The sequence below is a fragment of the Erythrolamprus reginae genome, chromosome 12, assembly GCF_031021105.1.
Source record: "Erythrolamprus reginae isolate rEryReg1 chromosome 12, rEryReg1.hap1, whole genome shotgun sequence".
Lineage (NCBI taxonomy): Eukaryota > Metazoa > Chordata > Lepidosauria > Squamata > Dipsadidae > Erythrolamprus > Erythrolamprus reginae.
In genome coordinates, this window is record NC_091961.1 from 30,695,528 (window position 1) to 30,710,591 (window position 15,064).

A 15,064-nucleotide genomic window follows, 5' to 3' on the forward strand; every position below is an offset into this window, starting at 1 on the left:
TTCCAATTAAGGCTTACAAAGGAGAGAGTAGCAAAATATTTACCTTAGAAAAGGAAGCTCTACTAGGATAGTCAAGGACAATAGGAAGGAAAGTTATCAGCTTCCTATACATTCACGGTTGTTATTGCATCTGAGTTACCATCCTCACTAGCAATAGTTTGGAACTGACTTACAGAGTAAAAAGACTATAAAAGGAATGGGGGAGGAGGGGATGTATTCCACTATTAAAACATACTTACCATCTATTTTGATGTTAACTATTGGTTGCATTAAAGTATAGCATAAATAGTCCTGCAGATTTTCTGCTAAGCTACAGAAATACACATTTTTATATTACAACCTTCAAAAAGTCTTAAGAATAATAATCAATGCTTCAGCACAAGTTCTCTACAGAAAAAAAAATCTGTATTATTCTATACTATTATTTTAGAAGATGAAAAATATCCAGAATCCCTAATATTCATAACGAAATTATATTAAAAGGAATCAGATAGCTATTCTCATTTCAACTAACACTTCCCATTCCCCCAAACAGATTCAACATTTTAGAAATGTGAGAATGTACCATATTCACCTTATTTTGTAGTCAGCTTGGGAATCCAGAAAATGATCCCATCGATCATAAATAATCTATGTCCCTACTGACTCCATGACTCTTACAATATATATTCTTCAGCACTGTTACAGTGATCCCCAAACCAAACATTTATTTCTTGTAACATCTAAATAAATGTCAGTTATCTGCTAGGGCAGGGGTAGGCAAAGTTGGTTCTTCTATGACTTGTGGACTTCAACTCCCAGCATGATTGGCTTAATAATTCTGGGAGTTGAAGTCCACAAGTCATAGAAGAGCCAACTTTGCCTACCCCTGTGCTAGGGGGAAAAAACAACTAGTGCATTTTTTTCTATTTATGATATTGCATATCATCATCACCCAGGCGTGTGGTTGCCCTAGATTTTGCACTTATATAATATTAGATGGAAAGTTCTTGCTTTAAAATTATCACATGACTTTGATCAACATGCAATATACTGTAGTAGGAGATCTAGCCAACTGGGCCCATCCCCAACTACCACAGAATGAAAATTGATTCTCCAATTTTAGTTCAATTCCCATCAGTTCCAGTAAACTTAATCAATAATGTAGAATGAGAAATGCAGTCCAGACCCAAAGTTATTACAGGTTCCTTTTTCTATAGGGGAAGAGGATCTTATAGCCGCCCCGAGTCTGCGGAGAGGGGCGGCTTACAAATCTAAATAATACATAAAATAAAAATAAATAAATAAATATAGATTGCAAGACTGTATCATTCCCAAGCCTCCAGCTGCTGAGAGGAAATGGGGTGTGGGTAGAAATATAAATTGGTAAGGGAGGGGAAACAACATGGCCATTGGCCAAACATAATATCCCTTCTATTACAGGAGAAACGTTTTAGCATTTAGTCCTGGAGAGCCAAATACGTCCAGCTACTAAAATGACTCCAAAGGTAGAGATAAACAAACCATTAAAAAGTGTTCCATCACTGGAATTTTTAAGAAGAGACTGGACAGTCACTTGTCTGAGATTGTATAGGTTCTCCTGCTTGAGCGGGGGGCTGGACTAGAAGACCTCCAAGGTCCCTTCCAGCTCTATTCTATTCGAAGTGCCACTGATATGGGACACAGGTAGGCGAATTAACATCACCCTGAATGACTTCTACTGCTACAGTGGGACAGTATCACCTTTAAGACGCACAGCCCAAACCTCCATTGCATTTATATCACGTTTTTAATGGGAATTCCGATTGTGAGAAATTGCTTGCCAGTCCGGTGGCCTAGAAAACTACCACATTTTGGAAAGGCAAATCCAGATCCTTGGATCAGCGAATCCAAAGCCAATTTCAGAAGTGCAGCCCAGCCTCACTCCTTGTAAACCATCAGATGGAACTTTTTTTAAAAAACCCAAATCCCAAGCAAGCAGCAACAGCAGGAGATGACACGGTTCCCACTGACCTGTCCGTGATTGCGGACTGTGTGCCACTCATTGGAGCCCCCGGCAACAGGACGATTTTTTAGCCAATCTGCATCTTACGGGCGATTCTTAGGCGACTGTCACGTTCCCACACTCCACACCCAGAGTTCAGAATCCAGCCGTATTCCAAAGGAGAGCAGAATTCAAAAGCCCCACGGGGTCAGTCGGTCGGTTTGTTTTCAATCTTCCAAAAGATCCACCTCTCAGGACACTCAGGGAAAAGCCACCGGGATCTTCTGCCAGGAAGAAAAGTAGGCCCTCACAGCCATGGTGCAGTCCTCTGGAAACCCAGCCGTCGCCTCAGTTGGAAAAGAAGACCCACCTCAAGTCAAAGGACAGTCAATCGCCCAAAGAAGACAACAGGGACGATGATGAGGACGACGAAGACGGTGCCTCTGGGTCAATTCCTCCTTCCCGGCCCTTAGTCCCCTCATTACAATCCCAGGATCTTCTCCAAGTCTTTTAGGGCATCCAAGACAGCCAGGTAGGTCCAAAGCGGAAGAGTCCTCAATAGGATGGTTGCCCCATCCAGAAACAACAACAACAAAACAGAAACAGAACTGGGGGGGGGGGAGGATGGGGGACCAGAAAAAAGGGGGGGCTTTCTAGCTTCTTCCCTCCAACTCTTTTATTAAAGAGGATTTTCAATCCAGGATCTCTGCAAAACAAGGTCTGAGTGCTGAGAAGCCAACCCCTTCCCCCCAAAAAAGCCTTTTATGGGGCAGTCTTTCCAACCTCCAAGGAAAGCAGGCCCTCCAAACACCCCAAAAACACGTCTTCCCCCCAAAGGGGTGGGGTGTCAAAAATAGTGGGGGGACACAGCGGGGTCCCCTTTGGACCACGGGGGAGGGGGCGAAAGCTCACACCATACCTTGAGAGACAGGTAAAAAATAAAATAAAATACGAATTCCTACATAGGCGGGTGGGGAGAATAAGGGAGGGGGCTGGTCGAGGGGCCCCCTCCACAGAGCTAGGCGCTCCCCTCACTCCGACAGTCCCGAGGCCTGTGGGGCCGGATCGGAGGAGCCCCCCACCTCGGTCCCCGGCCCGCTTCCCAGCTAGGCCTCGGCGGGCTTCATGCCGCCCCTCGGGGCTGCTGACAGGGCGGCTTGAGGCGGGAGATCCGCTCTACCGCCCCTCCGCCCGCCGCCGCCGCCGCCGCCGCCTTTTCCACCGGCGGCCCTTTCCGGCCCTCTCGGCCGACTCGGCCCGTCCCGCCTGAGGAGAATTGGGAACGACGAGCAGTCGACGACGGAGCCCGGTCCGGTGGCCGATGAGGGGGAGAAGCGGCCCTCCGCCGCCTCGGCAAGCCGCTGTTTCGCCGCCGCCGCCGCTCCTGAGGAGATCTTTTTTTACCTCAGGCCAACGGTCCCCGCCGGCTTTCCCTCAGCCAGGCCTCGGCTCCCCCTCGGCAAGCTTCGGCCTTTTCCGGCACTCCCGGGACTCGTTTCCCCCCCCCCCCCCCTTCGCCTCGGCTCTCGCTTCCCTTTGCGACGTTGGCGGCCTCCTCCTCCTCCTCCCCCCTCCTCCCTTCCCTCCCTCCCTCCGCGCTCCAGGTTTTTTTTTCCTTCCCTCCCACCCGACCTCGCGAGATCCCTCCGCCGGGAACTCCGCCTGACGTCTTTGTGGTTTGTTTCCCCCCTCGAAGCCTCCGCCGTGGTGATGTTTAAAAAAAACCCACAGGGATGCGAGGAAAAGGAGTCCCTCGAAGGAGGCTGGAAGGCGCGTTGTTTAAAGGGTTTTGGGAACTGGGACGAGGAGGGAGAGAGATAGAGATGCAGGTTTCCAAAGTGGAGACTTTTAAGACTTTAATAACAATGATAGAAACAACAACAAGAGTTGGAAGGGACTTTGGAGGTCTTCTAGTCCAGTGTTTCCCAACCTTGGCAACTTGAAGATATCTGGATTTCAACTCCCAGGCTGGGGACTTCTGGGAGTTGAAGTCCAGATATCTTCAAGTTGCCAAGGTTGGGAAACACTGTTCTAGTCCAAGGGTAGGCCAAGCGGGCTGTTCTATGACTTGTGGACTTCAACTCCCAGAATTCCTGAGCCTATCATGCTAGTTCAGGAATTCTGGGAGTTGAAGTCCACATGTCATTGAAGAGCCCTTTCCAATTCTGTGGTTGTTGTTGTTGTTGTTGTTGTTGTTGTTATTATTATTATTATTATTATTATTATTATTATTATTATTATCATTATTAAAGTTTCTTCTGGAGAGTGAAAAAAAAGACCGACAGAGAGAGACCAAATTTGGCCCAGCCTTTAATGCTTTAAGCAGAGTATATACTTACCATCCTGCACTGTCACAAAACCGGTTTCTTTAAACACAAATATACATCATGTACATACCTGATACGCCAAACATCGAGAAAGGCAAAGCAGGGATGGCAAAAAAAATGATGCGTCGGGAGAACCTGATCTTGCTCACAAATAGCAGATTTTTTTTTAAATGTCAAGGTTTTTCCACCCTCCACCTTCTTGGTGTTTTTGCTTGGCCCTGTTTGAATAAGATGAGTTAGAAATTTATTTATTTATTTATTGGATTTGTATGCCACCCCTCTCCGTAGACTCGGGGCGGCTAACAACAGTAATAAAACATCATATAACAATCCAATATTAAAACAGTTAAAAATAAGTGATAGGAATGATGAGAAAAAAATTGTAGAAATAATAGTACAGACTTAACAAAAAGTTTAAATACCTTTTTATGAAATGCAAATTAATCGGGCTCAAACCAACAGCCTAACCACCATCCTGAGCTACTAATATTCAAACACAGCCACCAAGTAAAATGTAAACAAATTGTGGATAAATTTATTTATTTATTGGATTTGTATGCTGCCCCTCTCCGGAGACTCGGGGCGGCTAACAGCAACAATAAAACAGTGTACAATAGTAATCTAATACTAAAAAACGATTAAAAACCCATTAATATAAAAACCAAACATACATACAGATATACCATGCATAAAATTGTAAATGCCTAGGGGGAAAGAGTATCTCAGTTCCCCCATGCCTGGCAGCAGAGGTGGGTTTTAAGAAGCTTACGAAAGGCAAGGAGGGTGGGGGAAATTCTAATCTCTGGGGGGAGTTGGTTCCAGAGGGCCGGGGCCGCCACAGAGAAGGCTCTTCCCCTGGGTCCCGCCAAGCGACATTGTTTAGAAATTTTGCAGTCTTCAAGATAATTAAAACTTGAAAGGCCAGGAAGAAATTCTGAAGCTCTTGGAAGGTTTTTCCAGCATGGATTTCATAGTTTGGCTGTGCAACCCAAAGAGATTTGATGTGAATCAAAACTTTTGCCCCCTCTGAGCAAGTGACGTCATTCTACAGTATGTTGCTGTCTGCTAGGTACCGTATTTTTCGGTGTATAAGACGCACATTTTTCCTCCATGAAAAAGGCTGAAAATTTGAGTGCGTCTTATACTCTGAATGTAGCTTTTTTCCAAAAAAAATTTGTCAAGGGTCATTAAGTGAATGATGCAGTTTTTAAGCTAAGTGGGCTTCCCTCCACCACCACCCCACTCAGTAGAGGGCTGCTGCCCCCAGGGGGGGGACACAGTGGGGATAGTAAATTTATGTGCTACTTATTGAATACTTAATAGGTGTTTTTTTAATTGTCCTTCCTTCTCTAGTACCTTAGTATGATCCTTAATTCCTTTTAAAATAGGAAATAATTAAATAGTATGTCTTGACCCATCAACGCTTTAATCCTTTTCATCATTGTCCAGAACTGAACCTTTATAGCAATTCAAGAAAATTGAGCTACTTGCCTAATCTGTTATCTTACTGAACCTTGCGGGTTCAGTACCAAACCTTAAAATGTTACTGTGCTCCTCAACAAATAATGCTGTCTATCATTTGTCCTTTTTGTGGCTATTCAAATAATGTGAAAAAGAGTCCAAGCACCTATTTGACAAACTTAACTTGGTCAGTAAGCCACTCCCACCCAGTCACATGATCTTTAAGCCACTGTGAAGCAATATGTAGGTCTAACTACTATTTCTCTTCCTTCCTTCCTTCCTTCCTTCCTTCCCTCCCGGTGATTAGAATGCAGCATTGCAGGCTAACTCTGCCCACTGCCAGGAGTTCAATCCTGACCAGCTCAAGATTGGCTCAGTTTTCCATCCTTCCAAGGTGGGTAAAATGAGGACTCAGATTATTGGGGGCAAAAGGCTGGTTCTGTAAACCGCTTAGAGAGGGCTGTAAAATACTGTGTGAAGCGGTACATAAGTCTTAAGAGTCTACGGCGGCATACAAATCTAAGAAATAATAAAAAAAAAAATAATAATTGCTAGTGCACCCATAATAAAAAGTGATACTTGCACAAAATATTGCATGTTCAACCCTGCAGAGTGTGTGTGTGATTGTGAGAGGCATACTAAGGATATGTTTAGATTTATTCACGGCATGGAAACAATGGATTGGGTTTTCTGTTTCTGCCCTTGCTGACAGAATGAAAGCCAGCTGGTGTGGAGGGCAAGCCAAGGAAGCTGTGGCATCTGTGTGGGTTTCACGCTGGTATTTGGCTTGCCCTGGGACAGAGAGAAAGGGTTCTTGATGGTTGAAAGTTGCTTATCCCGTGACTTTTTTTTTTAAAAAAAGTTCTTTCCTTTGCAACTTTGAGGACTAGAGGCATACAGTTTTAAGGCACAAAGTTGATTCCGAGGCTACCCCTCGCTGTTGGATTGGTTCTCGTATAGATTTATCCACAATTTGTTTAAATTTTACTTGGTGGCTGTGTTTGAATATTAGTAGCTCAGGGGGGTGGTTAGGCTGTTGGTTTGAACCTGATTAATTTGCATTTCATAAAAAGGTATTTAAACTTTTTATTAAGTCTGCACTACTGATTTTTCTCATCATTCCTGTCACCTATTTCCTGTATGACTGTGTCTTGTTGCTTGTATCCTAAGACTTTTATTAATATTGATAGTTTCTTCATTGCTTGTTTGACCCCTATGACAATCATTAAGTGTGATTCTTGACAGATCTATATTTTATGTACACTGAGAGCATATGCACCAAGACAAATTCCTTGTGTGTCCAATCACACTTGGCCAATAAAGAATTCTATTCTATTCTATTCTATTCTATTCTATTCTATTCTAAAGACTAGTTGGCTAGACAAGCCCAACTCAAAACATGCAGACAATGTCTCATAGAAACATAGAAACATAGAAGATTGATGGCAGAAAAAGACCTCAAGGTCCATCTAGTCTGCCCTTATATTATTTCCTTTATTTTATCTTAGGATGGATATATGTTTGTCCCAAGCATGTTTAAATTCAGTTCCTGTGGATTTACCAACCACGTCTGCTGGAAGTTTGTTCCAAGCATCTACAGTACTTCTCTTTCAGTCAAATAATATTTTCTCATGTTGCTTTTGATCTTTCCCCCAACTAACCTCAGATTGTGCTCCCTTGTTCTTGGGTTCACTTTCCTATTAAAAACACTTCCCTCCTGAACCTTATTTAACCCTTGAACATATTTAAATGTTTCGATCATGTCCCCTCTTTTCCTTCTGTCCTCCAGCGTATACAGATTGAGTTCATGAAGTCTTTCCTGATAAGTTTCATGTGTCATTGTGTTCAATAAATAATTGTTGAAGAAAAAAAAATGTGGTGCATTACTGGGCGACCCTCATCATATATTAATATCGTCATATCTTTGTATACTACCAATATGTACTTGATTAAATAAATAAATAAGCGGGTAAGTAAGTATTAAATAAATAAACACACAAGTAAATAAACAAAATAAGTTGCCAATGCTGAAAAACACTAGTTTAGACTTTAAGAAAGAGTCCAAAAAAAGAGAGTGGATTTTTATTTTTATTTTTTTAATATTTGCTTACATTTGCATGGCAACGATTCTCATATATTTCACCAATGGGGACACCGCTCGATGTATTGACTCAGGGGAAAAGAAATAGCTGAGCTGAAAGTCCAGGATCCAAACTCTTTCTGAGAAACTGCCCACTCAGAGAAAAAGGACTGCAAACTTTTATTGACTTTTGCAGCTCCCTTTTAGATCGACGGCTGTTAGGGGGAAACACTTTGGCTAAGCTAAGCAAGGTTTCTATGGCAAGACTCCTGCCTCATTTATTTCCCCTTGCCAGAAAATCCATGGGCAACCTGAGTTCGGCTCATTCTCTAATGCTGCAATCTGTCACCATTAAAGCTTTTATTGTCACACGGAGTTTCTTTTAATTCACAGCGTCTTGGGTCCAAACGAGCAGCCTGCGCAACATCCATTGGGACCTCAGGAACATTGGGAAGAGACTCTAAATTTCCAGGAAATATTCCCAGACGGAGAGCGGAAAGATTAAAAATAGCAATTGAACTTAAAGATGGCTGCGTTGCATGACTAAAGCAACAGAACACTTATTTTGTAATAAATACGATTTACAGACTCATACAAAACAAGAAGGCTCCTCTTAGTGCAGTATTTCTCAACCCGGATTGCTTTAAGGTGGGTGGACTTCAACTCCCAGAATTCCCTGGGAGGAAGGCTGGGAATTCTGGGAGTTGAAGTCCACTGCCAAAGCTGAGAAACACTACAGTGTTCCCTCAATTTTCGCGGGGGATGCGTTCCAAGACCGCCCGCGAAAGTAGAATTTCCGCGAAGTAGAGATGTGGAAGTAAATACACTATTTTTGGCTATGAACAGTATCACAAGCCTTCCCTTAACACTTTAAACCCCTAAACTGCAATTTCTCATTCCCTTAGCAACCATTTAGATTATTACTCACCATGTTTATTTATTAAAGTTTATTAAAAAATATATTTATTAAAGGCGGATGAAAGTTTGGCAATGACATATGACGTCATCGGGCAGAAAAAACTGTGGTATAGGGGGGGAAAACCGCAAAGTATTTTTTAATTAATAGTTTTGAAAAACCGTGGTATAGCCATTTCGCGAAGTTCAAACCCGTGAAAATCGAGGGACCACTGTATTCCAATGTGCAGTATAGCGAGCTATTGAAAATAGATTGTTTTCTGAGGTTTTAAATATTCTCTCCTTTTTGTATTTAAGGAGGTTTAATAGAACCTGCTACAATTTTTAGAGAGAGTAAAACGTTTTAGTTTTTAATTTATTATTTTATTTTTGTATTTGTCAAAAAATTATAGGATGGTAATTTGTACAAATAAAACATTAGATAAGTAATGATAGAAGACAATTTCAAGACTGGCGGAGTCAGGTATTTTGTTGTGAGTGGAAGAGTGAAGGACTCTTCTTGTGAAATATTTCTGGACTCTCTCGATTGTGTTGATGTCAGATATGCAATGTGGGTTCCATACAGGAGAGCTGTATTCTAGGATTGGCCTGACAAATGTTTTGTAAGCGCTTGTTAGCAGTTCAATATTACCAGAGAAGAAGCTGCAAAGGATTAGGTTAACAACTCTTTGCTAATTAACATTCATGCCACAGATGTACAGGAAGAAAAACTGGATCGTTGCAAGCCCTTAGACAGTTGTTGTTGCTTTTAATAAAAAAAAAGCTTGCAAAACCCTCCTTTTTAAATTATTGTCTCTCTTGCAGAGAGAATTGGCGAGAGAAAAATAGGCAAACTGTGGCAGATCATGTAAATGGAGCATTTCAATAGCAGCGTTTCAAAAAACAATTAGGATTATTATTACGCACCGCGCCTGGTTTGTAGAAAATGAATTTGCTCCAGAAACACTAACACTGCTTCACGCACCACACAGCGCCACAAATTTATTACACTAAATAAAAACCCCAGGCTAGGTTTGATTTATCTATCAAAGCGTAAACCATGATGCTTCATTCCCCCTTCGCCCGCGTGGCTTATTCAATTTTGGCTTAGAGGGATGTGCACATTTAGCAAGTTAAATCTGGCAATACATAGTTAAGTGAAGCATGTCTTAGAAACATAGAAGATTGAGGGCAGAAAAAGACCTCCTGGTCCATCTAGTCTGCCCTTATACTATTTCCTGTATTTTATCTTAGGATGGTTCTATGTTTATCCCAGACATGTTTAAATTCAGTGACTGTGGATTTACCAACCACATCTTCTGCGCAGACGCAAAGAAAGGGAAGGGAAAACCTATTTATTGTTGGTTTTTTTAACAACAAAAACAGCCTTTCTTTTTTTGTGTACAACGGCGGGGAAAACATGTAACACACAAAATCATGACCATCCCAACTGCCTGTTCTACATGTGATATCATCACGTCTGCTCCAGACATACGCGGTGTCAATTTGATGTCCATAAAATCTTTATTATTATTATTTGTTATAAAACATAATACCATTTTGCTGTGCCCATCGCTGGTGGGACATTGGAATCACTGTTACATGGTAATGCCCAAGATGTATACATGTTGATTGATGTCTTAGTGACACCAAGTAGCACAGACACCACAGTAAGGAAAACCATTGTTCAGTCTGTCCATCAATAAATAAATAAATTAAAATAAATAGCTCATCTCTTTAAAAGTGGACTCTCTTGCTTGCCTGTCTCCCAAGATGGATGGATATGTAGGATGGGTGGGTGGGTAGAACATTGGATGGATGGATAGATGGATGGATGGATTGTGAACTTCAACTCCCAGAATTCCTGAGCCAATCATGCTAGCTCAGGAATTCTGGGGGTTGAAATCCACATGTCTTAGAAGAGCCAACTTTGCCTTCCCCTGCTCTAGATCAGTGATGGCGAACCTATGGCACAGGTGCCACAGGTGGCACGCGGAGCCATATCTGCTGGCACGGGAGCTGTTGCCCTAGCTCCAATGTGGATGTATGTGCCGGCCAGCTGATTTTTGGCTCGCACAGAGGCTCTGGGAGGACGTTTTTGGCTTCCAGGGAGCCTTCAGGGGGATGGGGGCGGGCGTTTTTGGCTCCAGGAAAGCCTTTGGAGCCTGGGGAGGGCAAAACATGAGCTACTGGCCCCACCAAAAGTCAGGAAAACAGGCCATTTTTGGCCACCAGAGTGTCTCTCGGTGGCAGGGGAAGCTATTTTCGCCCTCCCTAGGCATTGAATTATGGGTGTGGGGACTCACGCATGAACTATTTCGGCACTCGATGAAAAAAAGGTTCCCCATCACTGCTCTAAATCATACTTAACTTCCACCTTTTCGCAAACGGCCTAGGACATCTGTTGGGGGCCATTGTCCCATTTTGTCTGCCCCCAGTTCTGTGAAGTAGGGTTGGCTCAGAGTAGCAGCAAGTCCAACCACATCCAACCGAGTTTCACGACTGAGAAGGGAGGCGAACCCTGCATTTCTCCAGACGTAGTCCCGCGATCTACCTACAACGCCTCGGCCCCTCCGCTCCATTGGTGTTTCAAACAAGACCTCGGAGGTACAGCCCAGACTAATTATCGACGCTAAATCTTGGAGAACAACCCACAATAGGGGTCAGTGACTCTTGAGATATCCGTTGGCGTTCAAGTCCACCTCTTTGTTCCACCAAGACCTCCAGGCTTGATATTTCTTCATGGTTTTACGCCGGGCAAACCTAAAAATGCTGACCATGAAAACGCAAGAGACCGCGTACATGATGAACCCTCCAACCTTGATGAAGACCCTCGGCCTGGGGGACAGCAACACACAGTACATCAGCCAGGCCCCGACCCCGATCCTCACGCCCGCGAAGAGCACCACGAAGAGGAAGTCCACCACGTCTCCTATCAAGCTGGGGTACAGCCCTTTCTCCCGCAGGAACCAGCGGGCCTGCAGGAAGGGGTTGGTGAGTTCACTGCCAAAGATGACGGCGTTGACCTCGCCGGCGGACTCGCCCAAGGCCAGGGAGGCGCTGATGCCCAGGATGCTGACAGAATGGTGGACCAACATCAAAGGACCTTCGGCCTTAAAGTAGACGCACCAGCCCAGGTCGAACAGGAAGTAACCCAAACTGATGCACAAGGCATGGACCTGAAGCACCGTATTTGGATACCCTAGAAGACGAGAAAAGGGAGAGAGGAGAATCCCAGGTTACAAGCACAGGCAGTGAAGGGCTGCAAATTTTTTTGCTACCACACTGTGGCTTATTTTGTGGGTGTGGCTTGTGGGCCATGGGACAGGTGGGAGTGGCTTGACAATCATGTGAGCAGGGCGTGGCTTAAAGGTCATGTGACTGGCTTAAAGGTGGCCAACTTAACGTCAATCACGTCAAGGGTTTGGATTAAGGTGCCTGGCTTCCCCTCGCCTCAGATAATAATAATAATAATAATAATAATTGATTAGATTTGTATGCCGCTCCTCTCCAAAGACTCGGGGCGGCTCACAACAATAATAAAAACAATATTATAGTAGAACAAATCTAATATTTAAAAAAAGCATATAAAACCCTATCATATTTTAAAAAAACAAACAACAGATACAATTTCCCTATCTATTTACTATTACTGAACATCCAAAATATATTATACATTATATATTTGAGGCGAGGAGAGGCCAGGCACCCTAATCCAAAACTTTGACATGAGTGACATTAAGTTGTCCACCTTTAAGCCAGTCACGTGACCTTTAAGCCACCCCCCGGTCACACGATTGTCAAGCCACTCCCACCTTGTTGCATGGCCGGCAAACCACACCCACAAAATAAGCCACACCCACAGTGTGGTAGTAAAAAATTTTGCAGCCCTTCATTGGTACAGGTCCTCAATGGAAGGCAGGTTGGCAGCAATTGATAATGGATAAATAATTTAGATGTGCTTAGTAAATAACTACATAATTACCATAACCATTTAACTTTCATTGACCTGGATATGTTGCAACTGTCATAGGTTCATGCCTGTTGCCAGCTGCCCAAATTTCTACCACTTGACCTCTGCTTGAATCGTGCATGGCCATCTCAAACCGGTGTGGTTTCACCAAGGCTTGTTGCAGGAACTCAAGAGGAATAAAGGGAGAACCAAGGTTTGCTTCTGTGGAAATGGACGGGACATACCTGGGTAAGTCATTGGCCAGGGACCGTCAATAAACCCAATGTAGCCAGAAAGGCAGGTGGCAAAGACACCGTGAGTCAACGTGACCAATCGGCAGCTCCATTCGCAGGCACGCTCGCGGTAGTGACGGCAGGACCAGGCGTAGAGGGAGAGCCAACCACATAGGCTTAGGGCCACCCACAGGATCATGGCCACCATCCTTCTGCAGCGGAATAAAAAGGAAATGTGGAAAGAGATGGATGGATGGATGGATGGATGGATGGATGGAGGGATTAATGGATCGCAAATGTTACAAATAGTTGTATGACTAACATCATTTGTCAGTGGAATATACTGTATATATAGTACAGTTATTCATTCATTCATTCATTCACTCACTCACTCACTCATTCATTAGATTTATAGGCCACCCTTCTACTTGCGGACTTAGGTAGCTTAGAAGAATATAATATAATCACAAATAAAAATAACACAAGCAATTAAAAAGTTAAGAAAAATTTTTAAAAACCCAGTATAAAACCAATCAGTCATCCCTCATTCACACTACTGGCCAGAGCGAAGACTATAGGCCCGCTGGCATAGTATGTTTTTAACACCTTTCGGAAGGGGAGGAGGGTGGGGGTGATATGAATCTCCGGGGAGAGTTAGCTCCAGAGGACCGGGGCCACAACAGAGAAGGTTCTCCCCCATGGACCCGCCAGTCGGCATTAATTGGCCAATGGGATCCAGAGAAGGCTGACTCTGTGTGACCTAATCGGTCACTCGGATGTGTGAAACAGAAGACGGTCTGGTAAATAGAAGAGAAGAGAAATGTAGAAAAAGATGAATGGATGGATGGATGAATTGCAAATGTTACCAATAGTTGCATGACTGACAAGCAATATAAGCATCTACAATCTACAAACACACACATACCGCTACTCAAAACTGGACTTGAAGCCCGCCCATCTTCAAAGATTGACAACACAAGACTACAGAGTCCTTCTGGTCCTTCCCCGGCCAAGCCACATGGGATCTATGGTTGGGTTCTCCCTCCCTCCCTCCCTCCCCCAACTCTACACCCCAAGCCCTGCAAATCTCCAAGCCTCCAGATGCATCCCTTAGAAAACAAGCCCCACCGCGGCAACTAACTTTGCGGAGACCCTCTCCACCTCCTCCTCCTCCTCCTCCTCCTCCTCCCCGCCCCCGGCCGCGGCGCATGGGAGTTGCAATCCCGTACGACGTGGAAGGGAGCCCCAGCCTCGCTTTTTGTGGCCAGAGCGCAACCTGTGGCGCGCGTCGTGGCGCGTTCCTTGCGCGCTCAACCTTTCCCCCCTCCTCCGAATGCCCCCCCTCTCCATGAGCTGGAACGCTCCCGATTGCGATCGCCCACCGGACCCTTCGCCCACCGATCCAACCCGACCCTACCCAACCCAACCCAGCCAGCCAGCCAGCCAGCCCCGCCGGCCGAAGAGAGCGCACGAGAGGCGCGTACCTGTTGGAGCTCACCTGGCCTAAGCCAGGCCCGGGGCTTTCTCCTCCCGGTCGCGCCCGGCGGGCGAGGCGTCTCCAGGTGACCGAGATCACCGAGCTTCGTCCGGGCACCGACGATTGGCAAGGCGGAGAAGTAACGGAAGCCAGCTTAGGGTCACCTGCTGGCGGGGAGGACGGATGGCAGCGCCCGCGGGCGATTGCGCGCAGGAGCCCATCGCGCAGCGAGGAAAGGAGGCGTCTTCGTTGGATCGGCTTGCTGGGAGAACGCGACCGGGGGCTTCCTTGGCAGACAGACCCCGGTTAAATTAAACCAGGTTGAAGTCATCCCGGGCCAAATGCGGAGAAAACCTTTTTCCGACGGCCGTTAGAGGAAAGCACCGAAACTGACCAGGCGAAGGAGCGCGTCGGTCCCGCAGGTACGGTAGATGCCATAGGAGGAATCCCCTACGCTTAGCTTGCACACCCATAACTTTGAAGTTTAGTCCCTGGAACTCTCTGCAGCTTGGCCAGTTCAACAGGGCAGGAAGCAGCCAGAAATTTGACCCAAGGAGGCCAACCGGTGTTGAGTTATCGTTGGCAATGCAGCTGGGCCAGTTCCTGGTTAGAATGCAATCGTTTCCAAATCTTGTTGGGTATAAAAAAGAGATGTATAGGGCTAAATTAAAATATTT

At 44.9% G+C, this 15,064-nt stretch overlaps 2 protein-coding genes across 9 annotated transcripts in view; both read right to left on the reverse strand.

The window, feature by feature from the left end:
* Positions 1 to 3,532, reverse strand: part of ARHGEF12 (Rho guanine nucleotide exchange factor 12) — a 78,202-nt gene extending 74,670 nt beyond the window's left edge. For 5 of the 6 annotated variants that reach the window (XR_011560421.1, XM_070765312.1, XM_070765311.1 and 2 more), the window contains exon 1: positions 1,993 to 3,532. Coding sequence is in view for 5 of the 6 variants with exons in the window: in XM_070765312.1 (XP_070621413.1) it covers positions 1,993 to 2,024 (32 nt within the window). In the remaining variant the exon portion in view is untranslated. The remainder of the gene's footprint in view (positions 1 to 1,992) is intronic. The other variant, XM_070765314.1, reaches the window with a different exon arrangement.
* A 6,698-nt stretch (positions 3,533 to 10,230) lies between these two features.
* Positions 10,231 to 14,752, reverse strand: TLCD5 (TLC domain containing 5). Of its 3 annotated transcripts, none has more exons than XM_070765318.1 (3): positions 14,409 to 14,752; positions 12,923 to 13,122; positions 10,231 to 11,927 (listed from the first exon to the last, which is right to left on the reverse strand). In XM_070765318.1, the coding sequence occupies exons 2-3, from the start codon at positions 13,116 to 13,118 to the stop codon at positions 11,389 to 11,391; spliced, it is 735 nt and encodes a 244-aa protein (XP_070621419.1). In that variant the 5' UTR covers positions 13,119 to 13,122; positions 14,409 to 14,752; the 3' UTR covers positions 10,231 to 11,388. The 3 variants fall into 3 exon arrangements, with proteins under 3 accessions (XP_070621419.1, XP_070621416.1, XP_070621418.1); XM_070765315.1 differs by having other exon boundaries at positions 14,395 to 14,649; XM_070765317.1 differs by lacking the exon at positions 14,409 to 14,752 and adding an exon at positions 13,836 to 14,087.
* Between the last annotated feature and the right edge of the window lie 312 nt (positions 14,753 to 15,064).

Coding starts and splice junctions, on each gene's coding strand:
- TLCD5 (XM_070765318.1), bottom strand. CDS start 13,118: ATGGTGGCCATGATCCTGTGGGTGGCCCTAAGCCTATGTGGTTGGCTC. Junction 11,928..12,922: donor CTGGCCAATGACTTACCCAG/GTATGTCCCGTC, acceptor CTCGTCTTCTAG/GGTATCCAAATACGGTGCTT.